This window comes from Hippocampus zosterae, chromosome 7 (assembly GCF_025434085.1).
Source record: "Hippocampus zosterae strain Florida chromosome 7, ASM2543408v3, whole genome shotgun sequence".
NCBI lineage: Eukaryota > Metazoa > Chordata > Actinopteri > Syngnathiformes > Syngnathidae > Hippocampus > Hippocampus zosterae.
The window spans coordinates 18,454,399-18,470,318 of record NC_067457.1 but is presented as its reverse complement, the minus strand read 5'-3'; the positions used below and the strand labels follow the sequence as shown (position 1 = coordinate 18,470,318).

At 43.6% G+C, this 15,920-nt stretch overlaps 1 protein-coding gene across 3 annotated transcripts; it reads right to left on the bottom strand.

The window, feature by feature from the left end:
• Positions 1-416: 416 nt before the first annotated feature.
• On the bottom strand, positions 417-15,858 carry dennd3a (DENN/MADD domain containing 3a). Of its 3 annotated transcripts, none has more exons than XM_052070308.1 (30): positions 15,679-15,856; positions 12,939-13,032; positions 12,680-12,835; positions 12,475-12,610; positions 12,281-12,396; positions 12,073-12,203; positions 11,892-12,003; positions 11,545-11,664; positions 11,059-11,157; positions 10,851-10,970; positions 10,644-10,759; positions 10,413-10,568; positions 10,063-10,159; positions 9,839-9,942; positions 9,123-9,328; positions 8,885-9,044; positions 8,661-8,817; positions 8,247-8,463; positions 7,283-7,362; positions 6,854-7,033; positions 6,616-6,786; positions 6,388-6,517; positions 6,058-6,165; positions 4,800-4,897; positions 3,534-3,688; positions 3,321-3,387; positions 3,008-3,080; positions 2,805-2,923; positions 2,542-2,679; positions 417-2,231 (listed from the first exon to the last, which is right to left on the bottom strand). In XM_052070308.1, exons 2-30 carry the CDS (start codon positions 13,017-13,019, stop codon positions 2,037-2,039), a joined length of 3,798 nt encoding a protein of 1,265 aa, XP_051926268.1. In that variant the 5' UTR covers positions 13,020-13,032; positions 15,679-15,856; the 3' UTR covers positions 417-2,036. The 3 variants fall into 3 exon arrangements, with proteins under 3 accessions (XP_051926268.1, XP_051926270.1, XP_051926269.1); XM_052070310.1 differs by lacking the exon at positions 15,679-15,856 and having other exon boundaries at positions 12,680-12,713; positions 12,788-12,835; positions 12,939-13,023; XM_052070309.1 differs by lacking the exon at positions 2,542-2,679 and having other exon boundaries at positions 15,679-15,858.
• Positions 15,859-15,920: the final 62 nt, after the last annotated feature.

The following is a 15,920-nucleotide window of genomic DNA, read 5'->3' as shown; positions in this document are numbered from 1 at the left end:
CAATTGAGAAACTTAATGCTGGGACGTAGTACTAATCTGAAAACCCAATAAAACTCAATGCAGCTCTGCTTACCCTTCAGAGAGTGGAGTCCAGCAGTTGCTCAAAAATGGCAAATCTTCACCCAACGCAGCTGCCAAGTCACAGGTGAAGAAGATCACGCAGAGGCAATACAGTTAATATAGATACTGCATTTCAATAATTTGAACGTGTATTATCAAAAAAAGGAAAAAAAAACTAAGACTACACTTTATCATGAAGAAAACGGCAAACATAGATAAAAACTCTGGCCAGAACAAGTTTTTCTCCCGCAGGAGGAGCTTGTTAGTTTTTGTGCCCATTTGGAAGCATCAACAGCGCCGTCCTGTGGTACAAAGTGGAAACCGAATGTGGTGGACAAACAACAAATGCACGAGTGTTGACGTTGCACATTAAGCATTTACTGCTAAAAATCTCAAGTGTTTTGTACACTTTCATACAAAGCATCACATTAAATCCAACAGCAGCATGTGTTAAATTTCTCCCACCGCAGCAGAAAGTGCCATTTAGATTGCAATAGAAAAACAAACGGGATAAAAAAAATGGCAATTAATCTCCAGTATGGATTAAATAGTGAGGTATAAATATGTTTGAGGCATATGACCGTAAAGTTATTTTTCTTATTTGTTTTTATTTCGTTCATTTTATTTCCTTCATAAAAGTAAGGGATAGAAGATCCCACAAAAACGACATCTGACTTTGTCGTTCACACACAACCCTGTCACGACCTCCGTGGGGTCAAATTCATCCATACCATTCCATGTTTGTTCCTTTAAAACAGAAGTGAGGTGAATTTTAATAAAAGCTGAACTTTATACAATGATGGCGAATAGAAAAAGTGTCATGAGGACCATGCATTTTCTCTGAAACGTTACTTTTTGAACTGCAAGGCTCTGTCCGGGCTATTCGGTACAATATGGCTAAAGCAGCAATAGTACAGACTCCTGCACAAATACTGTATTGGAGCTTTAAGAAGACCACCTGCATTTTACACAGAACCTCACAAAAGGTAGGATTATTCCAATAAAGGTGGGACAACAAAAAAAAAAAAAGAATGCTGGTGCACGTGACTGTGAGAGTTGCTTTCAACACAAGAGGGCAAGAAGTGCATGGTGAGTTTTCAACTTCACACTTGCTTCCCGGCATTGCGGAATTCATTCGAAGGCATCCCCGTCATTCCGTGTTGGTGCCATTTCCAGAAAAGCAACAAGATAAAAAAAAAAAAGCCAGATTTTATATGCGTTTGTTTGGACTCTGACATGACCTGTCATTGATTGCAGTCAAATCCATTCTTACATTTCATGGATTGATGGTGCCATATACACAGAAAAGTAACGTGGAAAAAAATGTCAGATCTAGCGATTGTTACAGGTCTGATGTCTTCAAAGGCATTAAATGGTCCAGTGCAGGTCAGTTTTTTTTTTTTGCCGCCGCATTCCATGCAATTTACACAGAATAGCAACATGAGGAAAAGTTGGACAACTGCCTGCATTTCGAAGCCTCTGTTTCAACTCCCATTCTACCCCCAAAGCTGTCCAATTGCTGGGTGAAATTAGTGTGCCAATTCCATGTTAGTGTTTTCTATAAAAAAACATCAGACTGAAAAAGAGTTGGAAAAAATGCCTGCTAAAAGGCAGCAACCAAGTGAAATATTATGGTACATATAACTGGTAAATAATTCGTGTACGCTCATCCTGGGTTAAACCGAGGGTTACTGTGTCTTTTGCCATCTTTTGTGACATCTTTGGCAAAGATGTGTCACTCACGAAAAAACTCACGAGCGGAATAAAAAGTTCCACTAAGTTCCACTAAATTGTATGAATTCACAGCTGGAGGCCAGGCCTGGCTTACAAAAGCCTCCACGTAATACTACTGTCGATACTGAGGGAATAAGGTCGACGCTGAAACCGCTTTTCTGCGTCAGTCTCCATTTTCCCTACACACGTGTGCGCAAGTGAAAGGAATCATGTGAGGACCCAACAATTTTAAACAACACTTCTTACTCGACCTTCCAGATAGCAATCTTCCCATCGTGTTGGGCGGCGCCGCTGAGGACGTAGCGGTCCTCGGCCGAACACAGCGTCGTCACCTTGTCGCTGTGGCCGTGTAGCTCCTTGAGGACCTGGCGCCGCTGCGCATCCAATATGTAGACCTTCCCTTTGCTGGAAGAGCGTCCGACTCCGCCGACCCACACCTGTGGAGGGAAGCCACTTTGTGATACATCTTCTAAAGTGGATGACAGGCTCTCAATAGGTTTGAGGTCAAGGAATGAGTTTTCTCCAGTGACACCAGCAGGTTCAAACAGCTTTTTATGAGATGCTCTCCAAAAAGAATGCTTTTGCCTCCCACAAAAACTTCCTTGATATGCTTTTATCAGCACAAACAAAGCAGTGTATGTGCTTTGACATCAGTGCGTCACCACTTTTTGCAGTAAACATTTTTTTAACTGCTAATATTGCCTCATTTTCATATTGCCCAAATTGAATCATAAAGCGAGTGTCAACCTGGTTTTTCACTTTAATCATGCAGTGACATCCAGTGCAGTCCTGTAGTGCCACTCGGTGGTAGGGCTTCGACGCATCTTTCGTGGGCCAAATGCATACGTCTCCAGAATCAACGCATATGCTCCACACCTCCTCCCTCTGACACACACACACACACACGACAATATATCCTACGAGGTCAATTGTTTGGAAATCAGGACAATTTGAAAGTCGACCAGCATCTTTGTCTGTCTTTTGTAAACGTGTGTGTGTGTGTGTTTTACCTCAGGTAACAGCAGTACAGCACTGAATGTCGCTGCAGAGCCTTTGTGTTGCTCGGGTAGGTTCAGCCGATGCTTTAAAGAGCCGTTCCTCCACACCTCCATAATGCTGTCCCTGGAACCTGGAACAAATGAGGAGTTCAGAGTTGAATGCATTTCTTTGGTGGCTTTTTGGAGCAAATAAAAAGCGACAGTGAGACACCTACAGCACCACAGGGTCACGCTGCTGCAGTATACTGAGTGCAGGCGGTCACAGGAGAGGCGAAAGTTCTTCTTCACCTGAGGGGATGACAAAGAATGTGTCTTGTCATTGGATTTTTTTGGAAGAAACAAGGACACACACTGTTATGTTTTCCCTAATAATTTGTGGGGGCTTTCACATAAAAAAAAAAAAAAGCAAATCTTGACAGATGTTCACATTGCTTTTAAGACTGCTAGGCAGGAGAAAATCGGACCTCAGAATGTTCCACAGAAAAGAAAAAAACATGTCTAAAAAGGTTTGCTGGAATAACAACTGACTTGCAATGTGGAAACATCCCACGCCATGACGGTTCCCTCTGCGCTGCAGGAGTACGCCACCTTCTGACTGAAAGAAAATACAATGATGATGAGCAAAATTATCATAGTTAAGGATTTAAAGTTCATTGTGTGACCACTGTTACGCCTATTGAGAACATTCTTGTTTTTATAAATCTTTTACCAAAAAAGATTGTGTTGCCTGCATTAGTTCACCTGTATTTATCCGTGTCGAGGGCCAGTCCGGTCACCTCGGACCTGTGATCTGTCAGCTGCCTGTTGCAGACCATGGCCACCATGCTGATGATGTAGATGACGGTATCCTCGGAGCCCATCCACACTTGGTCTTTGTCCACAGCCAGCATGCAGTTCTAAACCAACACAATGAAGGGAAAGATGAAGCTTGGAATAGAAACAGTACCCGAATTCTGGAGTGGATGGCAACTCGTTTTCTCTTCCTCAATGTCTCCACTAGAGGGCAACCATATTCCACAATTCATCAGTATATCATTCAACTTGTTTGAGCAAAGACCAGGTTTCATGTAAAACCACACTTTTAACAGAAGACCGTTGAGTTGGTTATTGGGATTTTTTTTTTGCGGGGGGATAACACTATTAAGGGGTAGGGGGGGACATGCCACAAATGGTGGCTCAGAAAAGCCCTGGGGCATTATTGCATAACATGTGGCTTAAAATCTACCTAATTGGGCAGAGAGGTGTCAAATACAGATTCTGAATTTTAAAAAAATCACAAATTTCACAATCAAAATAAATGTTAATTACACACTCTTAACTTTCATAGCTGTAGAAATACTTTTGACAGCAATGTACCAAGCAATCAGGTATTTCGGGTATTTTAAATTTCATACCAAAAAATACCTTTGAAATTAATATTATTGTTGGATTTTTTCTTTAAAAATGGGTCAATGTGACTTGCAACATAATAGTATGGTTAAGGACTTTAGACTCTTACTAATCTATGAAATAACTCAACTGAAACACAGGCGAATGATCTACTTTCCAGTTTAATAAAGCGTCATGCAAATGTAACCGCGTGTGCATGGGGAAACAGCCAAGGGAACATATTTCATGTGACATAAGGTCAACGAGACGCCTCTTCGGTGAAACAAACACCCTGGACACATAAAACACGTTTAAGACAGAGTACAGCAAAGGAGCCCAAGTTAATGGGAGGAAAACTAATTTATGCGAAGCTGATGTCGGTGGCATGCGCGTAGCTTTTTAACGGCCCAAGTTTGCCCGGTAACAAAAGGCACTCGAGTGTACAGATGGAGTCCAAACAACATTACTGATTTCTTATGGGGACATTTCTTTCTACTTGTAGATCGCAACGGTGTTTCACAGTTGGGGAAAGTGTTCCACTGCACATCTATTTGCTTTAACCATTCAAGAATTTTTGTGTAAACAGAATTTCGCGCCCACTGTATTTTCGGTACAGAGTGTATGCTTTCGCGGTTTTACCAGTCTTGCGTTGCCGACTTGACAAGTGTGTGTCAGGGACCAGCTGGAGGCGTCAAACACCATCACCTTGCCGCCACTCACAGATACCCACAACTGACCTGAAACAAGCAAACACGCGCAGATACACACCGTTATTTTGCCATACTCAATGAGAAGTTTGTCAATCCTCCCATTATGTTACGTGTCAAAGTCACCCATGAAAGAATGTACAGGGGAAAAAAAAAGCTTCTTGCGCTGGCCTTATTTTTCTGAAGCATATTTTTAAAATTACCTTTGAATTGGCCTACAGTGAGTGAAAATGCAGACGGTCACACTGACCCACTGACATTTTTGGTGTGTCAAAGGAACAAACAACATGATGGTAGAGAGGGTCAAATATACTCACTCTTAATAAATGAATAAATATGACAATGTGGGTTTTTCCATTGAACCCCAATCATACTGCTGGTAATTTAAGAGTTGTTTCATATACCAAACAAGGAGTGTGAACCACCACAGACAGACCTAAGCACTTTCGAATTCTAAAAATGTCCTCCTTCAAAAACCGTTGGAAACGCTTGTAGTCCAACACCAGCTGGCTTCAACCAACGGTCGGAATCTTGTACTCCAGACCACACAGGTGTATATATATTTTGAAAAACAAGGTGGAGAAGAGAGTGAGAAACCCGGAGAGAAGGCGAGACATGGGAGGGACGGGAGAAGAGGGAGCGCCGTGGCTGCACGCCAAGAATTCAACTCAATGACCTACATTCAAACCAGAGCGGAGTGAGAGGAGAGGCTGACGGCCATCGTCTGAATGGTCACGTTTGTTCTTTTTCACCCGCACAGATGGCAAAGAGGCGACAGGAAGAAATGAGTCGACGAGTCAGCCTGCCACCCGAAGGGCGTCTTAAGTGGCACCGCATGCACTCTGGAGAGCGCTTGCTTCTTTCGTACCCAAAAAAGTTCATTGGCCATTGTGACCTGCTCATGTTAAGGCTTTACAAATTTAAATAATAACAACAACAACAAGGTTCATACATGAATGTAGATTTTACATAAGCCGTATTTGCTTCTGAATGATTGTCAGAACTTAAAATCATAATCTGTCATTTAGTTGTGCTCATCCAGAGGACGCCAGAAGAGATGAGAAAGTTCATGTCTTTTTTTTATTTTTTTAATTAGACTAATTGACATCACAGCAACACGGGGTCGGGAGTGGAGGGAGTGTCCACGCGTGATGTGATGACAAAGGTCACAAGTGTTTGGTGCCAGTTACCTGGCGTGTAGAGAAGAACGTCTATGGCGCGAGGCGCGGCCAGTTCCAGCGAAGGGTTGATTTTGTGCTTGAGCGTCTCGGCCGTCGTCCTGGGAACCATCATCGGCACTGCAGAGCCACAAACCAAGACATCCAAAAAACAAAACTTTTTTTTTTTAAATAATACAAACTTGTGTGAAGTAAACCTGACAAGAAAAGCGGTACGATTTGACAGTGATAATAGCTTGATTTCGGCAATCTGCAATCAAACCAGGTTTATGAATTTCCTCTGGGAAAACAGTCTTGCTTTACACTGTGAGTGAACTGGATGGCATTTTGTTTTTGGTTTACCTTCCATCTTGATGCGGTCAAAGTGAGCCAGTTTAGATGCGGCGTAAGTGGCCTTGCTGCTCTGAAGGCTGCCCACTACCGCGTCCATGAGCAAGGCATTGGTCAGGGCTTGCTGCATGTACTGGGGGTCCTGCGAACAAAACAAACAACATAGCCGCCCTACATGTGATTTCACAAAGGAAAGACTCGGCCCGTTTGTCATCGTATATCCCCCTCATTCGGCGCTACCTTGTGCTGGTCGGCCATGTCACGACCAGCCCACATCTCTTTGACCATCAGGTTCCAAAGTTCCGTCTCCGTTTTCAAATTGGCCTCAAAGGCCTCCTTCCTGCCCCGCACACGCAGCTTCAAGCTGGGGATTCGCAATAGCAAGAAAGGAGCCGAGGACACTTTTACCTCCTGCGGGGAAAATCAGAAGAAGGTAAGTGTGCCAAGTGTTGTTACGTCATAACGTTTCTTCTTTTACCTCCAAATCCCTGTATTGTGCCACCTCCACGTAGCCGGGCCGCCCGTCGGTAAGCAGGAAAAGTCGCCGCTGGGTCATGGCGATCTTGCCCACGCCACGGCTCGTCTTGACCGAGGAGGACAGCTTGAAGACGCACTCGCTGGGTTCGATGTGCTCCAACACAGATGCGGGCAGGCATACCTGAAATTACAATGACATGGAAAAATACTAATTCAATAGATCAAATAAACAATTGTGAGCAGGTGCAAAAAGGTGTTAAATATAGGATGAAATGTTCAAAGTTGGCAACAATGACACCTCTGTGGTTCTTAGTCGTTTGTCTATTTTGACCCAGGACAAACAGAGCCCTTTTGTTAAGACAACTGGGAACTGATTTTCAATTGTGTTCACACATGTATAGTTTGTCTCCTTAAGGTTATGGATACACACTTCCTGTGCCTCAGCCTCAGTTTCTTTCCAGATGGTGTAGAAAACGCGAAACAACTCGGGGCCAACCTGCTTCTGATGCCCTGAAATGAACAACAAAAATACAAACACATTATCTTGCTTTTTTTTTTACTTTTTCGTCATTAGAAAGTGTCAACTTCAAAGACAAAACTGTCATCAATATTATAAAGGAGGTTGATGAGAGAAAAAAAATCCAGTACAGCCATTTCTGTTCAAGCAAGCAGCAGCTGACAACCCGAAGATAAATTAGAGCGCAAAAAGCAATCAATTGCAGCTTATTGGGCCGTCCAAATAAACAAGACACAAAGAAAAAGAGGGAGAGTTACAGCTAGCGATGCTTAACTGTTTCTGGCTTGCCCCCTGCTCAAATAATATTTACCGTCTCCAGGTCTCTCTTATTCTTGCCTTGTTCTAATCACTCGCAGGAATGCCTTGAGGTCACAGCGGCAGCTCTTGACAATGCACAAAGCACCCCCCATGCGTTTCTTGTGTAATGTAGTTTTAAAGGCAAGAAACAAAATTATCCGCTGGGAGTGGGTATGAATCAGAAGCTGTTTTGATATAAATGACTGATGACTTCATCACAGGTTCTGCGTAATGTCTGCTTTTCCAAAAATAATTTAAAAAACAGTTAGTGTGTGTGCGCGCGCTGCAGTGGAAACTTATTGGTGTACATTTTAAGCACAAGTACACCTTAATAGTGGCTTTCGGCATTTATTATTTATCCACTTTCGAATGAGGAGGTGTATGCACATTTTTTTTGGAATACAAGTCAAACAATTTTACCGGTTTCCTGGACTGCAGTTTGTGAAATTTTGAATTTTCATAGAAAGGCAGCAGTGTTTGCACCCGGACCATATAGAGAGTACATGCACGCACACGAATCCTTGTGGAACTTTTGAGGAGTGACTAAAGGGACAAATGAGAGGTTTCATGTCACACTTACCAACAGTGAGTGCATCAAAAAGCCTATAAATGGTCCCCTGGTCTTTCACCATCCCGGATTCCTGGACGCACTTCACAAACTCATCCAGCTGCATGTACTTTTTTGGCAGCTGGAAGCGTTTTACGGTGCCTTCCTCGTGCTTGGCGTCGTATCGCTCGCGCTCCTGGTCCCGCTTGAGGCGGACAATGAGGCGCTTCAGTTCTGGCCGCTTATCCGCCTACGAGTGCATCATTATCATTATCACTTAGGTGACTTTTTAATGGCTTGTACACAAATACTTGGGTCTCGGTTATTATTTATCCTTTGTTATTATTTATCCTTTGTGTGTTATGACCAAATGATACAAGAGACTTTTTACATTAGACAATGCGGGAACTGTAATCAATTATGAACAAAATGCATAAAATTAAAGACCTGCAAACGGTCGGCTTCTGGCAGGGAGTCCACAAGAGATTTAACCATCTGCAAAGGAAAGATGTCAGAGTCTGTCTTATAAAGACCCTGAAAGTCCTCTAAAGCGTCAAGACGTCTGTTTGACACCGTGTTGACCAAACCACGCAGGTAATGATACCTGGACAAAAGAGGGACCCATTAGAATTACAAACATGTCAACTTAGGTCTGCGTATTTGCTCATTACCTAGCCAGCAGGGCAGATTCATCAGGAGAAGTCGCGTTTATAGCCTTGTCCAAGCTTGCAACCATTTCCGAATAATAGTTTTGGACGTAATGATACGCCAAAGGAGGGGGGAATTCGGGAAGGCGGAAAACCTTCACGGCTTTCTGTGGACACTTCAACCCTGGAACGGGTTAAAGGAGGAATAACTCGTGGGTTGATTTGAGGTGACAACAGCTTTCTCGTCTGCACAAGCACCCACCAATGTCAGGGGTCATCTTCCGGAGAGATGCTGGCCTAACCGGGCTGATGGCAGTGAGAGATTCGTGGGACGGCTGGTCCAGGTTGGGCATGCTGGCTCCCAGGCGCTTGCTCAGTCGGTTGTCCGGGCTGGCGTAGCTGCTGTAGCCATTCCAGGACAGCTCCGACATGGGAGGACGGCGGGGCGACTCCGTCACGCCGTGATTCCTGCAGAAGGACAACCGTGGCAGTCAAATATGGTGTACGGTTAAAATGGAGGCGTTTTAATGAAAGTGGCACAAAATACTCCTTTTATGTCATTTGTAAAAATCACTATGACACACAGATGACGATCTGTAATGAAAAGCCTACAAAATAAGTCATCTATAAATGCTCATAATAAACCATTAAATGAGCATTTGCTCCATCGTGACATAATCATACAGCCTCTCGTAAAATTGGTTCATGGCCCTAGAATAAAACTCCTCCTTCGCACCACGCAGAGGGTATTATCTACAACATACAGTCAGGAAGTTGCCGAAAAGCTCAACTGATGAAATACTTTCCAGAAAAGTACGCTAAAATTGGATTTGTCAGACAGTAAGCGGCCCACGCGCACATTTCCTGTGCCTGTCACCGACTTTTAGAAGGGTGATAATTAGACCCAGAAGGTTTGGAACTGCATCGCTGTTTCTTGTTGCTTTGTCCCACGGTGTGCGGATCACTGCAAGAACATACCTGTGTGCTATGTTGCGCGTCCTCTGTTCCATGCGGCTGAAGCTGTCCTGTTTCCTGTTGAGCCTGTCTCGCAGGAATGAGTGAAAAATGTGAGTGTCTAAAACCTGAGGACAGAACACACACACACAGAAAATAAAAAAAATAAACCAATGAGCAAACAAAACAACAGCAAAGGTCAGTAATTGCAGTGCTCATGTGACATGCTGGCGTAATTGAGAGTGTACCTTCTTATAAAAGGGCTGGTCCGCTGGCTCCCTGGTGCGCAAAAACTCCTCACTGTTAAAAACTCTGTGTTCGTGGTTGAGAAAGTCCTGCACCCCTCTGATAGAATACACACGGTGGATATTGTCATCATTTTAACAAGACTCCGAATCGAAAACGGCACCGTGTATTTTCTTTCTTTGGATACAGAAGAAAGTAGAAGTTTGAAAAAAATAAAATAATAAATCACTCGTAATTACCCATAATATGTCCCCTAAAACCTGGACCGATGGAATCATTTTGTTTTTGATTCATGTATCGTTTCGTGTGTACTCGACAAGACTAAAACATACAACATACGGTACACACATGCCTGAAGATGTTGACCAAGAGCTCCAGGCAGATGTTTTGTATCTGCTTGTTGAGTCGTCCTTGCCAGACTCGCCGCTGAGCTTGCAGAGCGATGGCATCGGTGGCCGATCCCAGGTGACACTGCTCCAAATCGTAGTGAAGCTGGAGCGACTCGGCTCTGAACGTGTGCCCACACGCGGAGCGATTTTAGAGACCAAGCACTTGGACGTTAAGACGTGATTTTGTTTTTTACCTCGAAATGAAACACTCAGCTGCGCTCAGAGGAATTGCGGCTAGGTCGATGACATCTGCCCAGGATGACTGAATGATACCATCGTCAATATTGACCAGGATGAGATCTTCCGTCTCCTAGCATTACACAACCGAAGATGTGACATTCAAAATGTCTGTCGCGATAAAGTTCACATGTGGTCTGGATGACTAATTTTGGGGTCCTCACCGCAGCCACTTCTTCAAAATGACTAATGTGGCAGCCCATGAGGAAAGCCGTGGGCGCCATCAGGAAGTCCAGCATTCCTCGAGACAGCACGGGAACATAAGGGTGCTGCCAGGTGAGAGGCTGCATCGGGAAGGAAAAATAAGTTAGTTAAGAGATAGGAGAAACAATTCCAAAACTGCCGGCGGCGTGACGTCCCTCGGTTACTGACCTGCAGATAAAGCAAGAGGCACTCTGCAACTAGAGTGAGTCTGGCCCAGTCGGATGAGAAGAAGACGAGCCGTTGTTCTTGGAGGAGGCAGGACAAGATCTTGAAAAAAAAAAACACATAAAATAAAATGAAAATAATAAACCAAGCGGTAGGGGGTGTTTGTTTCCAATTATGTCATAAAGCTGGCGCAAAGGAAGCGTAATTTACTCTTTTGTCAGAGCGGGCCAACCCTTATGGCCTCTTGTTAATATAAACGAATATTTTTTTAAAAGGTTCTTCTTTGTCTATCTTTATTTTAGGCATCATACAACTTTGGTGGTGAAACCGGACATCGTGTGCTTTCCCCGTTAGGGAGTGATACACTCAAGTTCAAACTCCGGCCAGGCTTGTGTCAACAAACACAGATGTCTCGTTCTACTTTGTACGTTGAGCAAGTACAAATAGTCTTCAAGTGTAAAAGAGGAAAGCCAAACCCGGGAATGCTACCTGGAGGAGTGTTGTGTGTGAGAAACACAGCAAAGGCAAGTGCAAATCTACGTCGATGATGGGGCCGTCATGGTCCTCCTTGGATGGAAGAACCACCAGCAGGGGACGCAGGCTAAAGGACTGACACACAGAAACGGATTGAGTCTGAAGAGCAGTGGAAGATGTCATATTTCTTCAGAACGTGGCCAACTTGAACCATCTTGCTAACCAAAACAAAAGCGCACGTAGCGTGTTTGAAAAGCGCACGTAGCGTGTTTCAGTGTGGCGTCTTGTTGAGACCCCTCTCTCATTATCGGGCTTAAGCCTACCATCGGAATAATCTGCAGTTTAGCAAAACGTTTTCTGACCACATGTAGTTGTCCAGGAGGCGGTAAAGGGACGAGGGACAACTTGGCGGAAAACTCCTTCATGGTTTCCGCTAAGTCGGCTTGTCTCGCAGGCCGTAACTGGACTAGCAAACTAAAAAAGTGGAAAGAAGGCACATCAGTCGGTCGCCTTTCAAAAATGGGAACGTTTCCAATGCATTACCATGACAGGCAGTCCCTCAAGGCGTTGTAGTAGGGGAACTTGGAGATGACGCACACGGCAAAGGGCGAGAAAAGACGGCATTTCGATGAAATCCACCGATGGCCGTTCTGGAGGGCAGCTTCCTGATTGGACTGGGCAACAGCCAATCAGAAACAATGACGTAGAAGCGCTTGAAGAAAACAATCTGCGTCTTGGGACACGCATCTACCTGGACAGCTCTGTAGCACTGCGCTACAACTCCGTGAGTTCGGTTCCCCAACAGGTCGGTAAAAACCAAAAAGTGATAAGCATCTTCTCTCTGCTCGCTGGCCAATTGAAGACCACCTGACCAGCAAGAAATAACGAGGGGAAATATTCTGGTTTTCAAGCTAAAACCCAACATGACATGCGGCGATCATGTACCGGGAAAACAGAGCTGGGGCAAAGCGATAAGGTCCAGATCCTTCGGCACGCTGATGTCCTCCGTCGCCGAGGATACCTCTGAATGATTGGCGGCTCCTCCGTTATGCGTCAAGTCTGGAGTGCGGTTCCGCCTCTTCTACAAGAGCGGTCAAAAGGTTGCAAATTGCTGCTCACTTTCTTGACAATGTTCCACATTACAAAATACCTTTTTGATGAAGCTTCTCCGCCGCTGCACACGGCTAAAGGAAGGACCAATCACATGACCGGAATTGGCCTCCTTGGAAACAAAAGGCGGGATATGGACCTGCAGTACCTCTGCATCCAGAAGGGGAAACTCCACAAACTTATTTTGTTGATGAAGCTAGTCCCCAAACCACACAAAAAATTATTTAAAAATGTAAAAAGTCGCAGAGTAATATTGCAGCTTGACAAAAAAAATAATAAAATCCCAAAAATATGAATACCTGGTACACGTCTCTGAGCTTATCACTGGAGGCTCCAAGCACCACGCATGCCTCCAACAGTCCCGAGGGTACTTCCGCCATTGCGACACATGCACTGCAAGCAACAAAACGGACGTGGCATGAGAGGTGTTGACATCGCAGTAAGAGTCAAACTTTACTGTATCCCATAATGAAGCTAATCAAACGCCGTGATTGGTGTGGGCCGTGCAATGAGCAAAACGTGACTCACTCAAGTTCCCGGTAACGTGTGCGCATGAGCGGCTCCAACGTGAACCAATTCATAGCCGGCACCATTGCCCCATGATGTGGTGACACACACATTTCTGGATTCATATACAGCCCTTTGTCAAACTTCCGTCCTGATGAGCTCGGCGATATACTCACACAGAATTTTTAAGCGAGGCTTGACCTTTTTAGGAAAAATGCTTCTTAAGTTGCACCGGTAAGGCTAACGCAAGGCTTCTGTTCATCGCGCATCGAGTCCATGGATATTTTATTTTGCGTTATTAAACAACCAAACAAATAGAAAATAAGCATGTGAGAAGCAGGTATTTTCTTTCTCCAATCGGGGTCACCATATGTACCTCGAACGTGTGTGGCGTTAAAAGGCAGAGCCTGGCCTGGTGAGTGACGCGTGTGTCAGGGGAAGAGAGTGTAGTTCGAAGTAACGTTTAACGGCAGTTAATTTCATTTCTGGCAAGTTGTGACCTAAGTAAACGTCTGCGGCTCGACTCACCTTTGCACCATGCTATCGTAATCAAAGCTGAGAAGACCATTTTATCGTCTTCATTCACTGCAATTAGCTTCTTTTTACGATGATGACAAGTGGGGAAAGATTGTGGAAAGGTGACTCAGGGCACACCATGTGCTGGACATCTGAAGTTGCCCTGAATCTTCAATGTCGTCTGCAGTCTTAAGCAGTTTGGCTTTTCGCATGAGCCAAACATCTGACTCGAATTAGTTACAGCTGCAAGCAAAAAACTCACCTTAAACCACATATCAGCTTTTCACTTCTTCTCTTCTGATTGTTCTCATTTCAAATCTTTTTTTGGGGGGGCTTCTCTGCTATGTCTGGCTTTTCCTTACTTAACCTTAAAAAAAAAAGTTTTTTTTTTCCTTCCTTCATTCAGGCCTCTACCTGAGTGTTGTTGTGGAAACGCACACTTAAATCACCCGCTATGAGGCCTACGAAGTTTAAGTGTTAGTGGGAACAAGACATCAAAACACAACTCTAACAAAATGCAGACGTGATTCTGAAACAAATGGTGGTTTGTTGCTTACACCAGCAAATGATAATGACCAGATGTTCCAATTTTTTGGGTTGCACTTCCTTGATTAAGGGAAGTTACAACAGTTTCTTAGGTTTAATGTACTGAATGGACAGGCACTACATTTGCCTGTTTAGCAGTTCTATCTTTGCAAAGATTCGTCAGCTGGTCCAAAAAAGCCCACAAATATAATTTCATATCTTTCCCAATCTTTCTTAAGAAAAGAGAAAAAATGGTGAGTGAGCATTATAGCATACACAAGTCGGGGTACCTTGTCAACCTATATACAAAGTTAATATTTAAATTATATAGCTTTTGCCTTTGCCTTTATTTAACAAAAAAAACAACAACTCACCAATAGCAATGAAGCTGAGCAAAGTAGGAGTGACGGGAACAAAACAAGTTTGGCTTCATATCTTCTCGTCAGATATTTTAAAGAACTGAAAAGCTGTGCAAGTCCGACATGGAAGTTGTTATGTCACAAGTCAAATTAGCGCAATCGTTCATCTGTATGCAGCTTTTCATGTACATGTATATTCTTTTATATTTAACTTACATTTGTGTCGTACATTCACCCAAAAGTGTAGTTACTGTGTTGGGTGAATGGTGTGTGCGCGCGTTTGTGTGTTTCTTTTTAAATGCAAACGCAGTATGATCAGGGTCAGTTTTAACAAGGGTCAAGTTTATCCTCATAATAATTGCCTATTAAAACGACAGAACAAATTGTACTCGAATACCTGTCTGTCATAACTGTACGGATGATTATACAATACATGCTGATTATTCTCATCCATACATTAATCAGTGTTTCAGAGAAAACATTGCATGAATTTGTCTGGGGCAGCCCCGGACCAAATCTTGCCGTGTGAACACCCCTTATGTAGGTGCAGATTTCGCACGTGGGTCAAGGCATTCTCCAACCTCTGCATGACTTCTGTTCTTTATGTTTATCACGATTCTTATGCTGTTTCACCACTGAAAAAGTACACATTTATGGCATGTGCGGTTTCACAACAGCACACTTTTCCTTGATTGAACACACCGGTAAATCTTAAATCCATTCAGCAGACACACATAAGGACGCCGTTTAAAACCAAGGCATAATCTATAAATCAAAACGTTCGTTTTACCAGAAAATAAAAAGCCCTGACAGTCTGGTTTTCAAATCTGTCCCGGTCAAAAAGGCGCAAAATTAACGTGTCATGGCAATAAAAGAATGCACATTAATGTATACACAACAGTATACATAAAAGAAAACGTTAACGTATACATGAAAGGAAAGCACAGCAACGTCATTGTTTCTCCAAGGTTGGAAATGTCGAGTCGTTAATTCCATTGAATTATCTTTCTTTATTCTGTCCGTAACTGAACAAGAGAACGTCGAGTAGCTTCGTTGAAGGCAGGACAATTGGCATACGTGGGGTGCCTCGTTACGAGTATAAAAAAATAATAAGTGAAAAAAAATCACTTACCTTCAATTAAACATTTCTGCACTGTTAGTTGTTTCTCCGCTGTTACTTCCACATATCCCTGCGCTCATTTCGAGGTCTTCCGCGGCACGAGGGAGACCCAAACGCGGCCACAGCAGTAGTTTGTTTTGTGGTGCTCACAGCATTGTGTGAATTTCGTAGAGTGACGCAAACTGAAAAAAAAAAAAAACCTTTGCCCGCGAAAATGTGAAACTCGCTGTCATGTCCGATGTACATCCGGGTAG